The sequence below is a fragment of the Taudactylus pleione genome, unplaced genomic scaffold (genome assembly GCF_031769625.1).
Source record: "Taudactylus pleione unplaced genomic scaffold, aTauple2 ptg000018l, whole genome shotgun sequence".
Taxonomy (NCBI): domain Eukaryota; kingdom Metazoa; phylum Chordata; class Amphibia; order Anura; family Myobatrachidae; genus Taudactylus; species Taudactylus pleione.
In genome coordinates this window covers 16,076,534-16,093,740 of record NW_028284420.1, presented here as the reverse complement: position 1 = coordinate 16,093,740, position 17,207 = coordinate 16,076,534, and the positions used below count along the sequence as shown (strand labels likewise).

The 17,207-nt window shown below is 41.8% G+C and overlaps 1 protein-coding gene across 6 annotated transcripts in view; it reads right to left on the bottom strand.

Moving 5' to 3' along the window:
* OSBPL2 (oxysterol binding protein like 2) overlaps positions 1-17,207 on the bottom strand; it is a 214,866-nt gene that overhangs the window by 85,999 nt on the left and 111,660 nt on the right. For all 6 annotated transcript variants that reach the window (XR_015869405.1, XR_015869392.1, XM_088442733.1 and 3 more), the window contains exon 2: positions 7,794-7,940. Coding sequence is in view for 4 of the 6 variants with exons in the window: in XM_088442733.1 (XP_088298859.1) it covers positions 7,794-7,830 (37 nt within the window). In the remaining 2 variants the exon portion in view is untranslated. The remainder of the gene's footprint in view (positions 1-7,793; positions 7,941-17,207) is intronic.

Genomic DNA, 17,207 nt, shown 5'->3' with positions numbered 1-17,207 from the left:
TGTTTGTATTTGGAAATAAATGTATGGGTGCAAATACATTTATATTTTTGCATGCAGGTTAAATATTGGCAGCTTTTCCTTGTAGCATACAAATCCCGGACAACTTTAATTTTACACTGCAATTTAGATTTCAGTTTGGACACATCCCCTCAAATCTAAATGCAAGTACACCATTTAAATCTCCCCCACATTCAGTGTAACATGGTTATTACAAAGGTGCAAAGTTACTTACTCTTTTTTGCTTTATGCCTTAGGGCCGTATTCAATTTATTTTCGCACCCGCAATACTTTTTCGCCTGCCAGACTTTTCGCCTACATAGTGTATTTTAGCCGCGGAAACTTATCGTGCATGTACCCACGATTCGCCCTATTCAATTCCAAAAGACATGAAAAAGCAACCCAGCGAATTAAAAACCAGGCGAAAAGTGCTGACAGAATTGGGGAAATCAGCCCGACACCCCATAAAAGATGCACTAACATTGGGGATCAATGTACATGCCCCAGAAAGCACTAATAAAGCTATTTGGGGTACTTAAGGTGTGTCAATTTCTTCCAAATAGCGTCTTTGCGCAAGTGGTGAAGAATAGCATTAAGCAGTTTTTATTTGGTGAAAATAAGTACTCCTGTCAAATGGGTACTTGTAAATGGGTGCAAGCATGGTTTAAAGTCGATGATGAAAAGTTAAAAAAAAAATTTAACAAACGCCCCTGAAGCAAGCACCTGCATTAAAAAAAAAAACACCTCACCCATACTTGCAGACCCCCCAAAATCTATTTTGCAAGTTTTAAGTTTGTACCCCACTTTGCACTATTTCGTCCCCCATTTCAAAATGCTTTTTTTTGCGGGTGTTCCTCAATTTTGTTTACGGTTTGACGAGTTATCCTTTGGGAGGCTGTCCCAAGGGTTCAGAGTGGTTTCCCCACCCCAAAATAGCGATTTTGAACTTTTTTTTCTCCACCTATTCAAAGGCGAATCTTTTTAGCCTATTGCTCAAAAATACAGACCTGCAGGGTGATAATATTTAGGAATTCCATATAAACACTAGTATAACATACAAATGAATCCCAGAAGCCCTGTATTAGCATGCAAATAGAATAAAAGCATCCATGTCAGACATTTCCACAGGTATTTGCAGGGATAGCCATCGCTGTTGTAAATATATAAAACATTCAGCTATTAATTTTCAATCAACCAATCCATGCGTACTACAATTACACCAAAATGATAAGGAGGCGCTGGTCTGTTAATATATTTATTATTAAAATATATAGTACGTAAATGCACCAATATATAAATGTTCACAATAACCGTATATAATATAACAACCTAAAAATGTCATGTTTAAAACATTGCTTCAGCAATAGACAATGAACCAGGCTATATTTTGTAATCAAACACCTACAAAATATAAAAATAAAAAAATCTCACATACATATACAGTGCATCCGGAAAGTATTCACAACGCTACACTTTTTCCACATTTTGTTATGTTACAGCCTTATTCCAAAATGGAATAAATTAATTTTTGTCCTCAAAATTCTACACAAACCGCAAAGAGCGAGCGCTCAATTTAAATAGCCGGCCCCTTTTTGGAACGACCATCCGCAAATAGCGTCCTGCTCTGAATCAGGCCCTCAGTCCATAGCTTTAGCTGCAATGATGTTAATTAGCACAGTCCCGACACATCTACTGTGGTTAGTAATAGCAGCAGAGGGAGAGGATTTAAGCAGGTTTAAAGCATCATTCTGCACCTCTATCCCACAAAAGTTATTCAGCAGGTTCAAAGCACATACACTGGTGTTAGTAGCAGTAGAGGTAGAGTGTTAGGCATCAAAAACCCACTTGTTTAGGGCTACCTGTTGTAATGCACTCCACAGCTTAATCCCTCATATGTCCTCCATCTGCTGGCTATTTAGATTAAAAAATGGTTAAATGGTTCTGAGTAGCCCTGTGCTGGTTGTGCTTAAGTACGGGGGACCCCCTACGTCATTTGTCTCCCATATTTTGCACAACTAGCACTGGGTCACTAAAGCCAGAGGCTGCTTGCTCTTTTGGGGGGAGGGGGCCACACTGTTTTTTAGTATTGTTTCACAGGTTATATATTTTTAAGACACAGATGTATGGACAGAGATCCGTCTATGCATCTGTGTCTTCATGCTTGCTGCATGCATCTCCCTCATCTATGCCTGCAAGCATCGTATGCGGATCCGAACGACATATTGTACAGGCATAAATACTGTACGATATGCCGCCGGATTGTGTACGAGATTGGCAGATCTTGCCTGCTGTAGGCAAGATCTGAAGATGCGATGTACGACCCGCGGGTATGCGGTCGGCTTCGTGACTGGACACGATTTGGACATATTTTACACGATTTGTCATTCCGATGCGTCGAAATTGGGCGAATCGTGTACAATATCGTCTAGCGTGTAGGCACCTTAAAACTACCCCAATTTGAATGACTGGTCTCCCAGTCTATGCGGACACTTTACAAGCAAGGATATGCCAACGCATAAATCCACAATTTGGGAAGCACAAAAAGCTGTTAAAAAAGAGGAAGGGAATTAACTTTGCTTCACACCATAGTACCAAACAAAAAACTAATCTAAACAAATCTGCACATAAGCAATAACATTCTAAACATTAGCTTAAACACCTCTACAAAGTGAAAAGTTAGCTACATTCCATCTTAGAGGAAACAATAGAATGAAATCTTTGAGCTGTCACATCATAAGGAACATTTTCTAAATTTACTACAAAAATGTAATCCAACACAACAAAAGTTATCAGATTTCAATTCCTGTAAACTCACTACATCACACTCCTACTGAACAGAACAGGCAGGAAATTATGGAGGATGATGCTAGAGAGGATTTAAAAAACACAAAAGCCAAATCAGAGCTCAGCACACTGACAGCTTCTCAATGGCATGCTACTAAAGCCTGGCAGCCTCTTTTAGTCCAGCAATTTACTCAGAGGAGAATATATTTTACCCTGTTCTCACAAAAACTAAATCTAGGGGAGATTCAATTAGTGACAAGGTTCCATGCTAACGCTATGTGGGTTATCTGGGCAGGAGTACATGGCTTGACGTGAAGCTAGCAAGAAAAAACAAATAATTTTTCCTTCTGTGATTACATCATCAGATTTCTAAAATTGTCTTATTTGATCATGTCCTATTGTCACTGACAAAGCCACTAGCTTCCTTAACCCCTGGAACTGTCCACTGCTTGGCTATCAAACTCAATATTGCTCAGAAATCCAACATCTAGATCAGGGTAGGCAACCTGTGGCACTCCTGTACAGGTTTGCTGTTAAAGCATGCTAAAACAGTAGCAGGGAATGCTAGGATGTGCAGATACATAGGAGCTAGAGAGCCACAGGTTGCATACCCCTGATGTACAGAACTGGTTTCAATAAGACTGTCCTCAGATGTGGTACAATTGAAAAGGTATGAGATAAGCCAACAATGGAGAGGACAACCCCTTTTACCACTGCTTCACTGATCTCTTCCTCGTTCACACTTCTGGCATGTCCAGCCATCTCTCTGCCATGTACTCATGGATATCCCAGTGCTATCCCAAACATAACACATCACATTTTTAGCTGGATGTATTTAGATGCTATTATTTAACAGACAAAAATTAAAGTGCAACAACTTTATTTTGTACATTTCTCATGTAAATAACAAATCAAATCTATTTTTTGTTATAGAGATAGAGGAACGAAGAACTTAATTTTGACATAACATACGGTCATCTTAAAACACACACATTCCGCAGCACACGGTCTGAACGGCCCACAGGGGTACAGGGGAAATCCCCTGTGGGCCCCACTGGCTGAGGGCCCCACCTCCTCTTCTAATGTCAGGTTTCAGACAGTCCACTTGAATACATTGTAGAGTCAGTTAGGTAAAGCAAGAACATGGATGAACAGACCATGCAGTGTAGTATCCTTGTTGTTTACAGGCTATATATGTCATCTATAATGGTTAGCCAAGCCTCTGTGGGGGCTGGTCACACCCTTTAAAAGCATGGGCCCCTACCACTGCCTTCCTCCAGTGGACCCCTCATTCCCAAGTTTGCAGCATATATCCTAACGCACTGCTCTATGCTCCTTCCTCCCAATCTACCCCACCTATGATGCCCCTGGCTGTCTGCCTTTAGAATGTAAGCTCACACAAGTAGGGTCCTCGTCCCTCACGTGCTTCTCCTACTTATACTATCATGTACTCCTAACTCCCCAATTGGCAACTGAAACACTTAATTTTTGACACCCTGCTGCTTGTGTTGTCCAGCTATGATTATAAACCATGTCCTTGTCCTGCATTGTTTTGTATTACTATTAACGGTTTTTCTTGTGTGCTCATTTGTGTACTGTGTAAGGCGCTGCGGAACCTTTGTGGCGCCATATATATATATATATATATATATATATGGCGCCACAAAGGTTCCGCAGTGCCTTACAAACATGTTCCCTCCCTCCCCCTCTGTTGACATTATGTTCTTCTCTTTACAGTACCTCTCATTTTACTCCCAACATTCAATCCCTCTCCCAATCCTGCCACTTCCACCTTCACAACATTACTGGGTTCAGATTTGTCTTCACCCTTGACATAATCAAAACGCTCATCTAGTCTCTCATTATCTCTCTCAGACTACTGAAACCTCCTCCTCTCTGGCATCTCTCCTGGCCAACTACCCCCACTTCATGCCATCCTCACCACCGTTGTATATATCCTTTCTTCACTTTTTTTTTTTTAAATACTTTTTTTTTAAAAGTTTTATGGTTTAAACAGGGGGCAACATAGCACAAGACAAAATAATATATGGTAAACACATATACAGTAATATAAATACAGTATAGACCATGACAAATTTGGGACATATTACACTCCAAGTGTAGACAATTACGTTGACCGAAAAATAGCAGAGAAAGAAAAAGGAACTTAGAGAGGAAGATGAGAGAGAGGGAGAAAAGGGGGGCCAGCCTGCGCAGGCTAATGTTAATAAAAGTTGATGGGCCAGGGAGTTCAAACTTTCACAAAGTGGTCCGGGGTATCGTGTATTACAGAAGTGATGCGCTCCATTCAGGATGTGATCCAGATGGCATTTATTTTAGCAGATAGAGAAGGAGGGGAGGCTAATTTTAAATGTGAAGCAATTTGACATTTAGTCATATTATGCACGAAAAATAGAAGTGAATTCCATACAGCGCTCATTACTGTTAGATGTTCATAATAACCAATTAAATGGAAATATTTAAACCAGATAATTACCCAAAAGAGACATTGAGACCAGGTATATACAAAAAAATTAAATTTATTTAAAAGAAAAAATGTGTCAGAAACACACAATCAATAATGCACATTAAAACATCCAAACAGCATAAGAATGAGAGTTGGCTGGTGGTGTGTGCAAACAAGGCAGTAACAGCCAATTTCCGGACAGAGGCAGGTTCAGCAACACACCACCTGCACCTTGCCTTTTAAAAATGGTAAATCAGGGGTCCAATCAATGTAGCATGGTATCTGAACCTTACACCCCCCACCTTTCCAACATTCTAGGGGGCATGCCCAGCATGCACGGCCCACTACACCCCCAACTTTTAACCACCTGCAGACTCCGTGGGGGGTGTCAGTGGGGATAGGGAGAGGTATAGCGGTTGATGGGCGCCGCAGGCATCTCGCTGTGATCAGTGGGGCACCTCCATAAAGGCATTTTAGCCTTTTAAAATCGGGGAGGGTGCGGCGCCCCGCTGGAACGGTCTATCACGAACTGATTTTATAGTTGGAGAGAGGAAGGGGTTGGTGAGAGTCAAAATCATATTATGTGCATAGAGTGCTTTTTTATGGTCTGTGAAACCAACAGAGACACCAGAGCTACCGTTTAATCTATTTCAAGCAGCCAATGTCTCCATCACTAAGGTGAGGAAGAGAGGAGATAGGGGACAACCTTGGCTGGTGCCAATCCTCATTGAAAAAAGGATAGAAGACAGACTATAACTTGGTACAGAGGACAAGAAATTATGATTAAGCAAGGTTGCGCCCCTATAGAACGCTCCCCAAATCCCATACACAAAAGAGTCTGCCGAATAAAAGTCCAAGCTATACGGGTGAAGGCCTTTTCTGCACTAAGAGCCACCATAAGAGTCAACGTGGATATCACATGGCCGGAATGAATGAGATTAATAAGTCTCCTAGCATTGTCAGCAGCCTGTCTATTAGGAATAAAACCCACTTGATCTGGGTGGATCAAGTATGACAATATTGGGGCCAGACGATAAGCTAATATTTTGGAGAAAAGTTTTAGATCAACATTTAATAAAGAAATTGGCCTGCAGCTACTTAGATCCGAAGATTCACTACACATATCTTGATATGACAATTAGGCACATCAGACAATGTGGCTTACATGACAGGATCAATGTTTGCACATGTGCAGTACTCGTCCCTCACTAGGACACTATCTAGTACAGTGTTGGCTAACCTTGACACTCCGGCTGTTGTGGAACTATATATCCCAGCATGCCCTGGCACAGTTTTAGCATGCCCTAATAGCAAAACTGTAGCAGTGCATGCTGGGTTATGTAGTTCCATAACAGCTGGAGTGTCAAGGTTAGCCAACACTGATCTAGTACATTTGTCCATTATGACTGGTTACCATTATTCAGTACTGTACTATCTATGTCGAGATTTTGACTATGACTACATTTGGATTGTCAACATTTTTAATTGATGATTTAATGACCATATTGACATTTTGGTTGTCAACATTTTTACCATGTCAACAATATGACATTCAACATTTTGGTACGACCTTATGAATGTCTAAATTTTCATTGTTGACATTTTAAATACATCCCCACTGCACCAAACTGTGCCCTGTCACTTACAGTCGGCAAAGTAGTGAAGCAAATAATTTGATATTGTAGTTATTATATGCAGTGAATCTGTGCATACTCCTGTTCATATATCTGCTAGCTGTGGGCACTCAGAGGTAATCCAATTCTCTGTCTAGATAGCTTATTATGTGATGGTGCCTGCGCTCAGCTCAGGGAGGCAGTAGAAGACAGGCACCAGGAGCTGGAGAGGAGACCAGGAGGAGAGACAGACTACAGGAATAAGTAAGGGTAAGTTGACGGACCGGAGCATACGAGACACTGCCCCTCCAGAGAGCTACACCCACTGGACATTAGTGATAATGTAGAAGGAACCACATACATGTACTTTGTGCTTTTACCCAATTACCTATGCATAAAACTGGTCATTAATTGAGGACTACCTAAAGACATGTGCATGCAATAATTTTTTGAGAACATTTACATATAAGGAACACTGTGACTCCAAATCCTTATTAATAAACACTTTATTACATAAGTCAATTTGTACATAAGTTATAACAATTGATGTCGCAATAATACCATCTGCATTTACTAACACGGGAGCAGGACAGAGCTGAGCGCAGGCACCTTCACATAATTTGTTATTTTTGATTCACATTTTGTAGATTTTATGCAGCAGTTAGTGCTTTCTTTTGGTATTATATCCCAATACATATCTTCTTATGGGCATAAAATAAGAAGAACAAATAGTATACTGCTGCACAAGGGCACTTTTACACAAACAGTGGCCCCAGTCACTATGCAGACCCACACATAATGATGCAGTGACAATATACACCTAGAAAGGACCAGCTCATCGTGGGCAAGATGTTGACAGCACTGTTAAGGGGTAACCCTCATACTGCAAAACAAAACGGCTAATAACACCTTTACATTGGATTGCCATTTACCTGTCACGGCATCAAAAAACTCCTCCTCGCTGTTCATCCTTCTCTCCTGTGTCTCCACAATATTGAGGGCGTTACTGCATTTTATCAGGGTTCAACACTGCAACTGGGCAATATCTGGTGCTGTGTTCCCTCTCACATCCACTGGAGCTGAAATACAAAACAAGGCACGAATTTTAATTATCAACAATTTTTTTATCTTTGGACGAAAGAGCTTTACATAAAGACAAACATTACTGATCAGACAATTTGGCCACGTATGGGTCTCTGAAACAATTATCCCAGATGATCACAACACACACTAGACGATGTGCTGAATGATACTGGTGAAAGATATTGGGTGTACACACTGAACGATATCATTAACAATATCGTTCAGTGACATCATCCTGCTACATCTCTGAACAGGCACTTTCTGGCCTGCATGTTTGCACGACAGCAAACATCGTTAACGACTTGCGGGAGTGCGCATCAATGGTAGTTTGGTGCATACACATTGGACGATATATCGTTGAACGATACCGTTGTAGTTTTTAACATTAACTTTTATCGTCTAGTGTGTATGTCCCATAAGTCTAGATGGGAATACATCTACTAAAGTAGATATCCTTCAGCTCATGATGATAGGCAACAATAGGAGGATTAAAGAAATTTGTGTTTACAAACTACTCGCAGTTCTGAAGATATACTTGTTGGAAATCCGACAAAAGTCTAGGAGCGATGCTGTTTTCTGCCCTTAGCGCCGGGAAAACAGCATCGCGCCGGAAAGTTTATTCGGAGAATGCCCGTTCTCACGCCAAAACACACTGTTTAAAGGCGCGAGAACGACCCTCCCCCAACCTAACTTCTCGCAGAGTTGAATAGCTCTGGGAGCTCATTCCGGCGCTATTCACATATGTCAGAATAAAATGTGGATAGTGAATAAATAATTACTAGATTTCCAGATATAGCTTCTATCTAAAACATCTTTATGACTCCTTTATCTAGGACATTCTTGACTGACAAACAATAATACCCCTTTCACATAGCAAACCCGGCTCTGACCCAGGATTTTGAACGCTGGTCCAACTCGGCTGCGACCCGGGTCAGACCACTTTCACACTGCACCTTCGACCCGGGTTATTACCGGGGTTGGCCCCGCTCACACTGAACTCGGGACAGCCCTGTAAAACCCTATGGATGTCATTAGAAATTGACTTTTTTAGGCTCACAAAGATAAGGTCACAGAAGGGAGGGGTGGGGACTGCTCCCAGCATTGCAGGAATCATGGCTGATGGATTACCACTGTGTAGCCCTGAGTTCATGAGTGTGTGTGCTTTACTGCTGTTTTATTCAGCCAGTGAGATCATGATGCAGCTTCTGACAGCATAGTGTACAGTTCACTTCTTCATCAGTCCAATTCGCCATCACCGTAATGACAGTAGTGGTATTAACCACTTTCAGACTGCCAGAATGCTGCCTCTGCTCTTGTCTCCGGAGTGCTGCCTGTGTGTCTGGCTGCTGACATCATCAATGAGACCCAGGAACATCCAATCAGTGGTGTTTGCAGAGTCCCGGGTTGGTTAACGCGGGTAGGGCACGTTCAACCCTGCTCGATTGACTGGATTTTTTTTGGTGGAGTGTTCACACTGCACCTCGACCCGGGTCAACCCAGCAATATCCAGGTTATTTTTGTGATGTGAAAGGGGTATTATTGCTGGGAAACACAATGTGGTCATCTTCAGATTAACCTTAAAGTCCTCAAAAACAGCTTAGCTGATTTATCATTTTCTAATACTTTTTCACACGGTTTCTCTTTTTACATAAAAACTAAGGTTTGCAAAGTTTTTATCGTGCTACAGTTTCCTAGCAAGCAGTTGTTACCAAGGCAACCTTTGTCGTTTTAATGGGGTAGCCATTTTAATTTCCCCGGGGTGGGGGCAAATGACAACTCCAAAATACATCTTAAACAAAAGAAAACAAATAGAGAATTCTCATAGGATGTGATATAAAAAGAATATGTTTATTTCTTTGAGAGTGACTAGTGTGTGTGTGTGTGTGTGTGGGGGGGGGGGGGGGGGGGGGGAGTAATTGCAGATGTGATACAGCAACCAGCTATCTGAAATATCTGTGCTGTAGTATACAAACAGCTGACCAGAAAATACTTGCTATAGTGATTTGAGACATTTAAATGTTTCATTCAGTGCTAAATGTCTATTTTCACTGGGGTGCTGAGATGGTCCATAGACCACACATCAACTTGTTGCACATCTATGCTTTTTAGGAGACACTTCTGCAAACTAGGAAAGTGTAAAGGTCACATCAAAGTCCAACCCCTTTCTCTCATATGAATGATTTTTATATCCAAATTTCTTTTGTACTACTCTGCAAAATTAGGTGCATTTGTGTGTCTGCTCTTAACTGTACAGGAAACATATCAAGGCTGGCAGTGCCAAAAAAGATAACTGTGCACTGTACCTTGGACCCTTTGTGCTTAATAAATGAGGCCCATATTTTTTTAGTCATTGTACAGTGGAGCTGGTATAGGGCTAACACTAGCACTGGGGTGATTAAACCATTGGCTTCCAGTACACATGTTCTTCACCCACAAGAACAGATAGTTCTTGGATACATTTTGATTATAAATATACAGGATGCCTATACTGTAACTTCAGATGTATTATAGTACACAGCTAGTCCATTAATACAGTTATTTTGGGATAACAATAGCATTTCCAAAAAATTCTTTGCCATTTACAGCAAAGCCATTCCCCCCCAATCCCGTTAACGTTGGTTAAAATCGTACTTCCAGCACTAAGGGGTATATTTAATAAAATGCGGGTTTTTAGAAGTTTAGATGTTGCTCATAGCAACCAATAAGATTCTAGCCATCATCTTCTAGAAGGTACTAGATAAATGTTAAGTAGAATATGATTGGTTGCTATGGGCAACATCTCCACTTCTAAAACCCCGCACTTTAGTAAATATACCCCCAAGACTGAATGGGGAAAAATCTAGGACCTCTTAAGCCAATTGTGGGCAGCTGATGGTCTTTAAGCAGTGAGATGTTTCCATCCTGAATAGGCAAATTTTTCCTAATGTGTCTATAGTGTTCACTCTAGGTCCGGCGCCGGACCTAGAGAAAGGGAACTTCTGCGCGCGCCCAATAAGGGGACGTGGCCAAGGAAAAGGGGGCATGTCTTTATGACGAGACGCTTTTTCGTCACTCTTGGGGCATGCCCGGCACTTACAGTCACTGTGAATTGAATCCATTCACCGGCGGTGACCGCTGCACCGCCGTTTTCCCCACCAGCGTTACACTGCAGTCGTGGGAGGTGACAGAAACCGTTTCAGTGGGGCGTTGAGCCGGAGGGCAGGGTGCTTTCTGCCCTTTAGAAATAGGGCAGGGCGCAGTGCCCCGCTGAAAACAGCCTAGCAGGAACGCTATGTTTACTACCTGATGATTCTGGTGTTAAAGTAATAGGGGTGCAGTGATACAGTCTATGAAGCAGGTTATAACTGGGTCGTGAGGTCTTCTCACCATCTTGGCTAGTCATTCTTATAATTACCCTGCTGTTTAGACTGTGCAAAAATTAAATGCAACCTGAAAAGTACCCAAACATTGTCCGCATGCAAAACTGCCAGACATCAGCATATGTGTGGTTCCAAAACAATTGGCATAAAACACAAATATGGTCAACAGGAGACTGCTTATAACCTGATATATGCAAACCTCATTCATGAGATCCAGGTGCTTTGAACGGGATGTAGTCAGCATCCCGGAGCATACAATGCTGACTGATAGAATCCCAGATCCAGAATCCCAACGACTGAGATCACGACGGTGATTCTGACCGCCGACATCATCAGCGCTGGAATTCTGACTGCCGTGATCGCGTACCCAACCCCTTTGAACTGTGTGGTATAATTTTCCTGAGCATGTTTGTTACCAGAATAGAAACAGATTCTTTTGACAGATAAACACAAGCGCACAGATTGTGTGTTGTCATCAACCAACAAATTAATGGGGCACCTTCCAACAAGTACATCTATTTATTTTGGTCACCCACATTGGTGGCCAAATTAGACAGAGATTCTGTCATTTTAAACTTAGGTGGAACATAAGGATCTACTATTGTAAGGACAGCAAGAAGTTTGTTGTGTACAGGAAAACTTCTTACATGATTGAAAGCTATAGCCCAAAAATCCTCAGCTTATGAAGCTTTCACACACATATTTGCATTTTCTCCACGTAAACAACATGCAGCCTATAGCAAGTGTAAGTCTATTAATGTGTTTTTATTTCAACACCAGAAGAGGACCCTCAGTCTTTTAGTCTGCCACAAAATATCGATAATGAGTTTTAACAAGTCTTGCATTTGTATTGAGGAAGTCCCAGTGGATTAGTTGTAGGCAGTGTAAGATTTCCATTTATAGATCTATAGAAGGGACAACTGGGAACCTCACGCACATCACAACCGCTGTCGGGATAAAATTGATCATCTCTGCTGCTCTTTAAATAAGTAAACACATGCACTTTGGCACATTAAAGAAATATTAAACACTAACAAACTGGCAAAACAAAGAAAAGTTTAGGGTTGATAATGTTTAAGAGGTCATTTTTAAGGATAAAGGCATATGAAAGTACTTGTATAGTATACTGATAAAAGTAAACTGATTCACATTAGTAAAGTATAATAATACAAGTAAATACAGAACATCAGCCTTTTTTAACTAAAGTATTTAAAATGTGCCGATTCCAAGTATGGGATGAATTAGTGGTGGTTTTGGTGTGTTGCAGAAATACATACAGTAACCACCCTCTGAGAAGCGAAGCCTTCCCAATTTTACTGTACGGAGTGTGTCTATCCAATGATAACTGACGGAGATTTATGTTCACACAATAGACCCTTTCGATCGAATATTCCTATTTGATTCTTAAAAATAAAAAAAAAATACATTGTAGACATTTCCGAAATTTGTTTTACAGGTAATCATTGTCTATCATTGGTCAAGTGCAGTTTAAAAAATGAAAGCAATCATCTGATTAGATGCTATGCATGGCCTCAGCTTTTCTACACCGTTAACTGTGGATGTTTGTATGAATGGCCAGTCTCACTGTATGTGCTCCTACATATTGATAAATGTAGAAACATGCAATGGCATTTTCTCCACATTATCAGGCTGTTAAAATATTAAGGGACCTATGTACTAAGCCTTGGAGAGAGTGTAAGTGGACGTAGATACAGTAGCAACCAATCACATCCTGTCACTTTACAGGTTGTGTTTGAAACACCATGTATTTGCAAATATATGCAACAAAAATCTCCGAATTTCTATTATCATGTAATATTCAAGACTTTTTGCTGGTTTATTTGCAGTGCGCTGGAGGATTTTTTATTTTTTCTTTGCCTAGCCTAGCGTAAACCCATACTTGCCTTAGTCTCTCAGGATGCTCGGGAGCCTCTCAAAAATCATGTGGTGCCCCCCCCCCCAGAAGATTGGGCATGTCTCTCGGCATTGTGTGGCGGGGGCGTGGCTGTGATGATGCAATCACGCAGTCACATCACTGATCCGCCTCCAAATTAGCCTCACCTGCTATGCCGGTCTGGCTTAGTATGGAGTAAACCTCTCCCTTTACAAACACCTGTGAAAAACTGTGAAGGTTGATCTTGAGTAATCACTATTTTGTATTGCTATTCTGAGAGGCATGGATGGGACCAGCATTGGGAGGGTGTGCTGGTTCATGTAGTGCCATTTGGAGGTTTGTAGGGTACCTTCAGGTGAGTTGGCTCTAAACTTAAATATATCTATGTATGTGCTGTTATGTGGCATTACAGTATGCACTTATATGACCCAGAGTGGGTGCTATTATCATATAGCGTTAGGGACGCCAGTACAGAGAAGCCTTGACGTAGCCAGGTGCTTAACCATGTATTTGCAAATACAGGTTGAGTCTCCCATATCCAAAATGCTTGGGACTAGGGGTATTTTGGATTTCTGAATATTCCGTAGTTTGGAATATTTGCATACCATAATGAAATATCTTGGGAATGGGACCCAAATCTAAACACAGAATGCATTCATGTTTTATATACACCTTATACACACAGCCTGCAGATCATTTTATACTTTATTTTTAATCATTTTGTGCCTTAAAACAAAAGTTTGTGTACATTGAACCATCAAAAAGCAAATGTGTCACTATCAGTCATGATATTTCAGAATATTTGGATATGGGAGACTTAACCTGTATATGCAGTGTTCTTGAGGGAATGTTTTTCTTTTTATTCTAGCCTAGAGTAAACCCCTCCCTTTACAAGCACCTGTGAAAAACTATTCGGTTGATCATGGGCCACATGGGCAACATCTCCACTTCTAAAAATCCTAGAAGGCGTATGTGACAACGTCTCTATTTGTGTATTAATTACGTGAACACACCACAACTGTACCTACCCGTCCCTGTTATGTCATTGCATGCATAAGATGACAAGTCAAAGATACGCAAATTTTAATATTGACATCTGTAGACACATATTTGGTGCACATGTGATGTGTATCTTATGCATATAAGAAAAGACAGACAGACATTCGCTTAACACTAAATGAACCTGGAAATGTCTACAAACAGCTGCAATAGCATAATTTGCCCATAATGACATGCTAGTTAACTGACCACAACTGTAGTTTTAAAATGAAAAAAGTATTTGTTGATATATTGTCCTTTTCTAAGCAGTTGTTATTGCTGGGTCTATCAAGTGTACATAAACAAAGCTTTCATTGAAGTGCCAATTTTTTAAACTTCTAGAAACCATAAACCTCCAAGTCATTCCCATTGAAACATTCCTTCCCTACGCAGACAGTGATATTGATGCATGACCCACATCCTGGTAAAATAAGTCTTAGCACAGAATATTGCTGATCAATATTTCAAGCTGTGCATGACTGAAGACCATCAGAATTCAGTGACTGTGATGTTTGTGAGATATTACCGAACAGTAACATGAGTCTGCATTCTGTGGGCAGATTAAGGTGCAGAGTGTTTACATTTCTGTATCTCACTCTTCTATGCCAGGGCCGCAGGGGATTAGATAAACCGCTCATAGTATTTCTACTCTAATTAGGCTTTAAATCTACATTTTCTTCTTCAAGTAATTCCCACCAGAGGGTATATCACAGTGTTTCGGCAATGCTATCTGTTCACAGAAAAAACAATTCTGTGCTCAGTCGTAGCCTACCGTCTCCCGCTAGTATATACATAGGTTAGTTTAAATTTTTATCACATTGAGTGGAGAGCACATTGCAGAACAATTCAGACCCCACTGGATGGCAAATGGCTATGAGCTGTCAAATGCTGCACTAGCAGATGTTACCACACCATGTCAGTGAGCATAACATCACAACAGTAATCATGTTTTAAGTTACTACTGAACTAGCCTTGGAATGATCGAGCCTGCACGAGTATTTCTCAGAAAAGGAAAAGTGAATGTAATGTAATGTTAGAAGCTGGAGACAGATCATATACTGTGAATCCAGATGTGCTCACTCTAGCCCTGGGAATATTGTCAACAAGAGACCTGGCCTTCACACTGGCATGTATTACTTAATCCTGACCTCCTGCCTTGATGCCTGACAATATTTATCAATAGCAAAGATTAACCCTTTTTAATATGAGATGTACATAAAGCAACTGTTTTATAGATTACAAATCCTTCAGGGCAGTTATGTCAAAGACTTCACAATGAAAATTGCATTACTAGTCCTCCATATAAAAGAACCTGGAGTCACAATAATCTAAATAATGGGTTGTTTAAGGTCGACTGTCAACCTGGGTATACATTAGCCGGTATGTAGACGATATGTCGTCCAAACGGCGGATTAGGACGACACATTGTCCAGTGTGTACGCACTACTAACGACCAAGCGCGCTCCCATTTGGTCATCAGTCGCATCGTTATATCGGCCCTACATGAGGCTAAATCTGACAATCTTGCTGACGACTCCATGCAGTGGAATATGGCTGGTGCCGACATATCGGGGCGGTAATGTGAACCGGCCTCCTGATATGTCAGCCCGGCAGAGGTAAAGTCGTCTGTTGCATCGCTAGGTACACACATCTTTAAGTGTGTACCCACCTTTAGGCATAGGATATCAAACTCAGTCCAAAAGGACCCCAAACAGTTCTTGCTTTCCAGATCTCCTCACAGAATTCCAAGTGAAATAATTAGCTCCACCTGTGAATCTTTTAAAATGTCTCAGTGAGTAATGAATACACATTTGCACCTGCTAGATGACCTGGACAACATGAACGGTTTGTGGTCCTGAGGACAGAGTTTGAGAACCATTGTCCTAAGGCAGGGATGGGGAACCTCCTGCCCGGGGGTCGTATAAAGCCCTCGGGATCATTTGGTCTGGCCCTCAGAGCTTTTTTCTGCTAGCCTCATCTGGCCAGCAGGGTGCCTAGAATGGCACACTGTAGCCAGAATCTATGCAGCAGTGCCGCCTGGAGCATCCTTAGGATGCTTCAGACGGTCACACTGCTGCCCTTACAGCTCCACGGAGCATCCTGAGGATGCTCTGGGTATTGCTGTAATCACCGATTGTGGCCCCACCCCCGTGTGATGTCACACGGAGGGGGTGCGGCCTACACCAGGCCCGCAAATAATGTTCTATATATCAAAATGGCCCTCGGCAGAAAAAAGCTTCCCCACCCCTGTCCTAAGGAGTCCTCTGCATACAGCAATATTTGGCCAATTAATTTTTCATATTGAGTTTCTTTTCTAATAATTTTGATATCAACTAGGCACTTTTAAAACATAAATAAGTGAATTTGAAGACAAATTATATACATATACACACACACATACTAGCTGCTTCGCCCACGATGAAACATGCCAACATTTTTTTTTTAATTTGAGGTGTTCTAGCTGTATTGCTTTACATAGGGGCCCTGTTGTGAGAGTTACCCACGTGACCAGCGGCACTATACAGACTGGTAGCAGCAGCTCTCACCCACCACTCGCACCAATGTCACTATGTGCTCTGGGGGTCATTCAGACCCGTTCGCGAGCAAAGGACGCTCACAAACGGGTCGATGTTGCCCCACTGCGCATGCGCACGACAGAGGGAGCTCTGTCGTGCGCATGCGCGAGACCCGGATAGTGACGGGCTCTCCGTGTCTCGCACCAAAGGGGGCGTGCTGTCGATGTTGATTGACAGCACGCCCCCTTTGGTGGGCGCGCCGGGGGCGTGACTGCCAGACGGAGGCGTTCCCATGGGAACGCCTACCGTCTGAGTTCGGCCCCACTGACATCAGTAATGATGTCAGTGGGAGTGATTTTGGCTCTGATAGAGCCAAAATCACTCCTGGGCTTGCGGCAGCGAGACCCTACCGCAGGTTCTCGTTGCAAGCCCGAAGGTCATGATGGTCTTTGACCA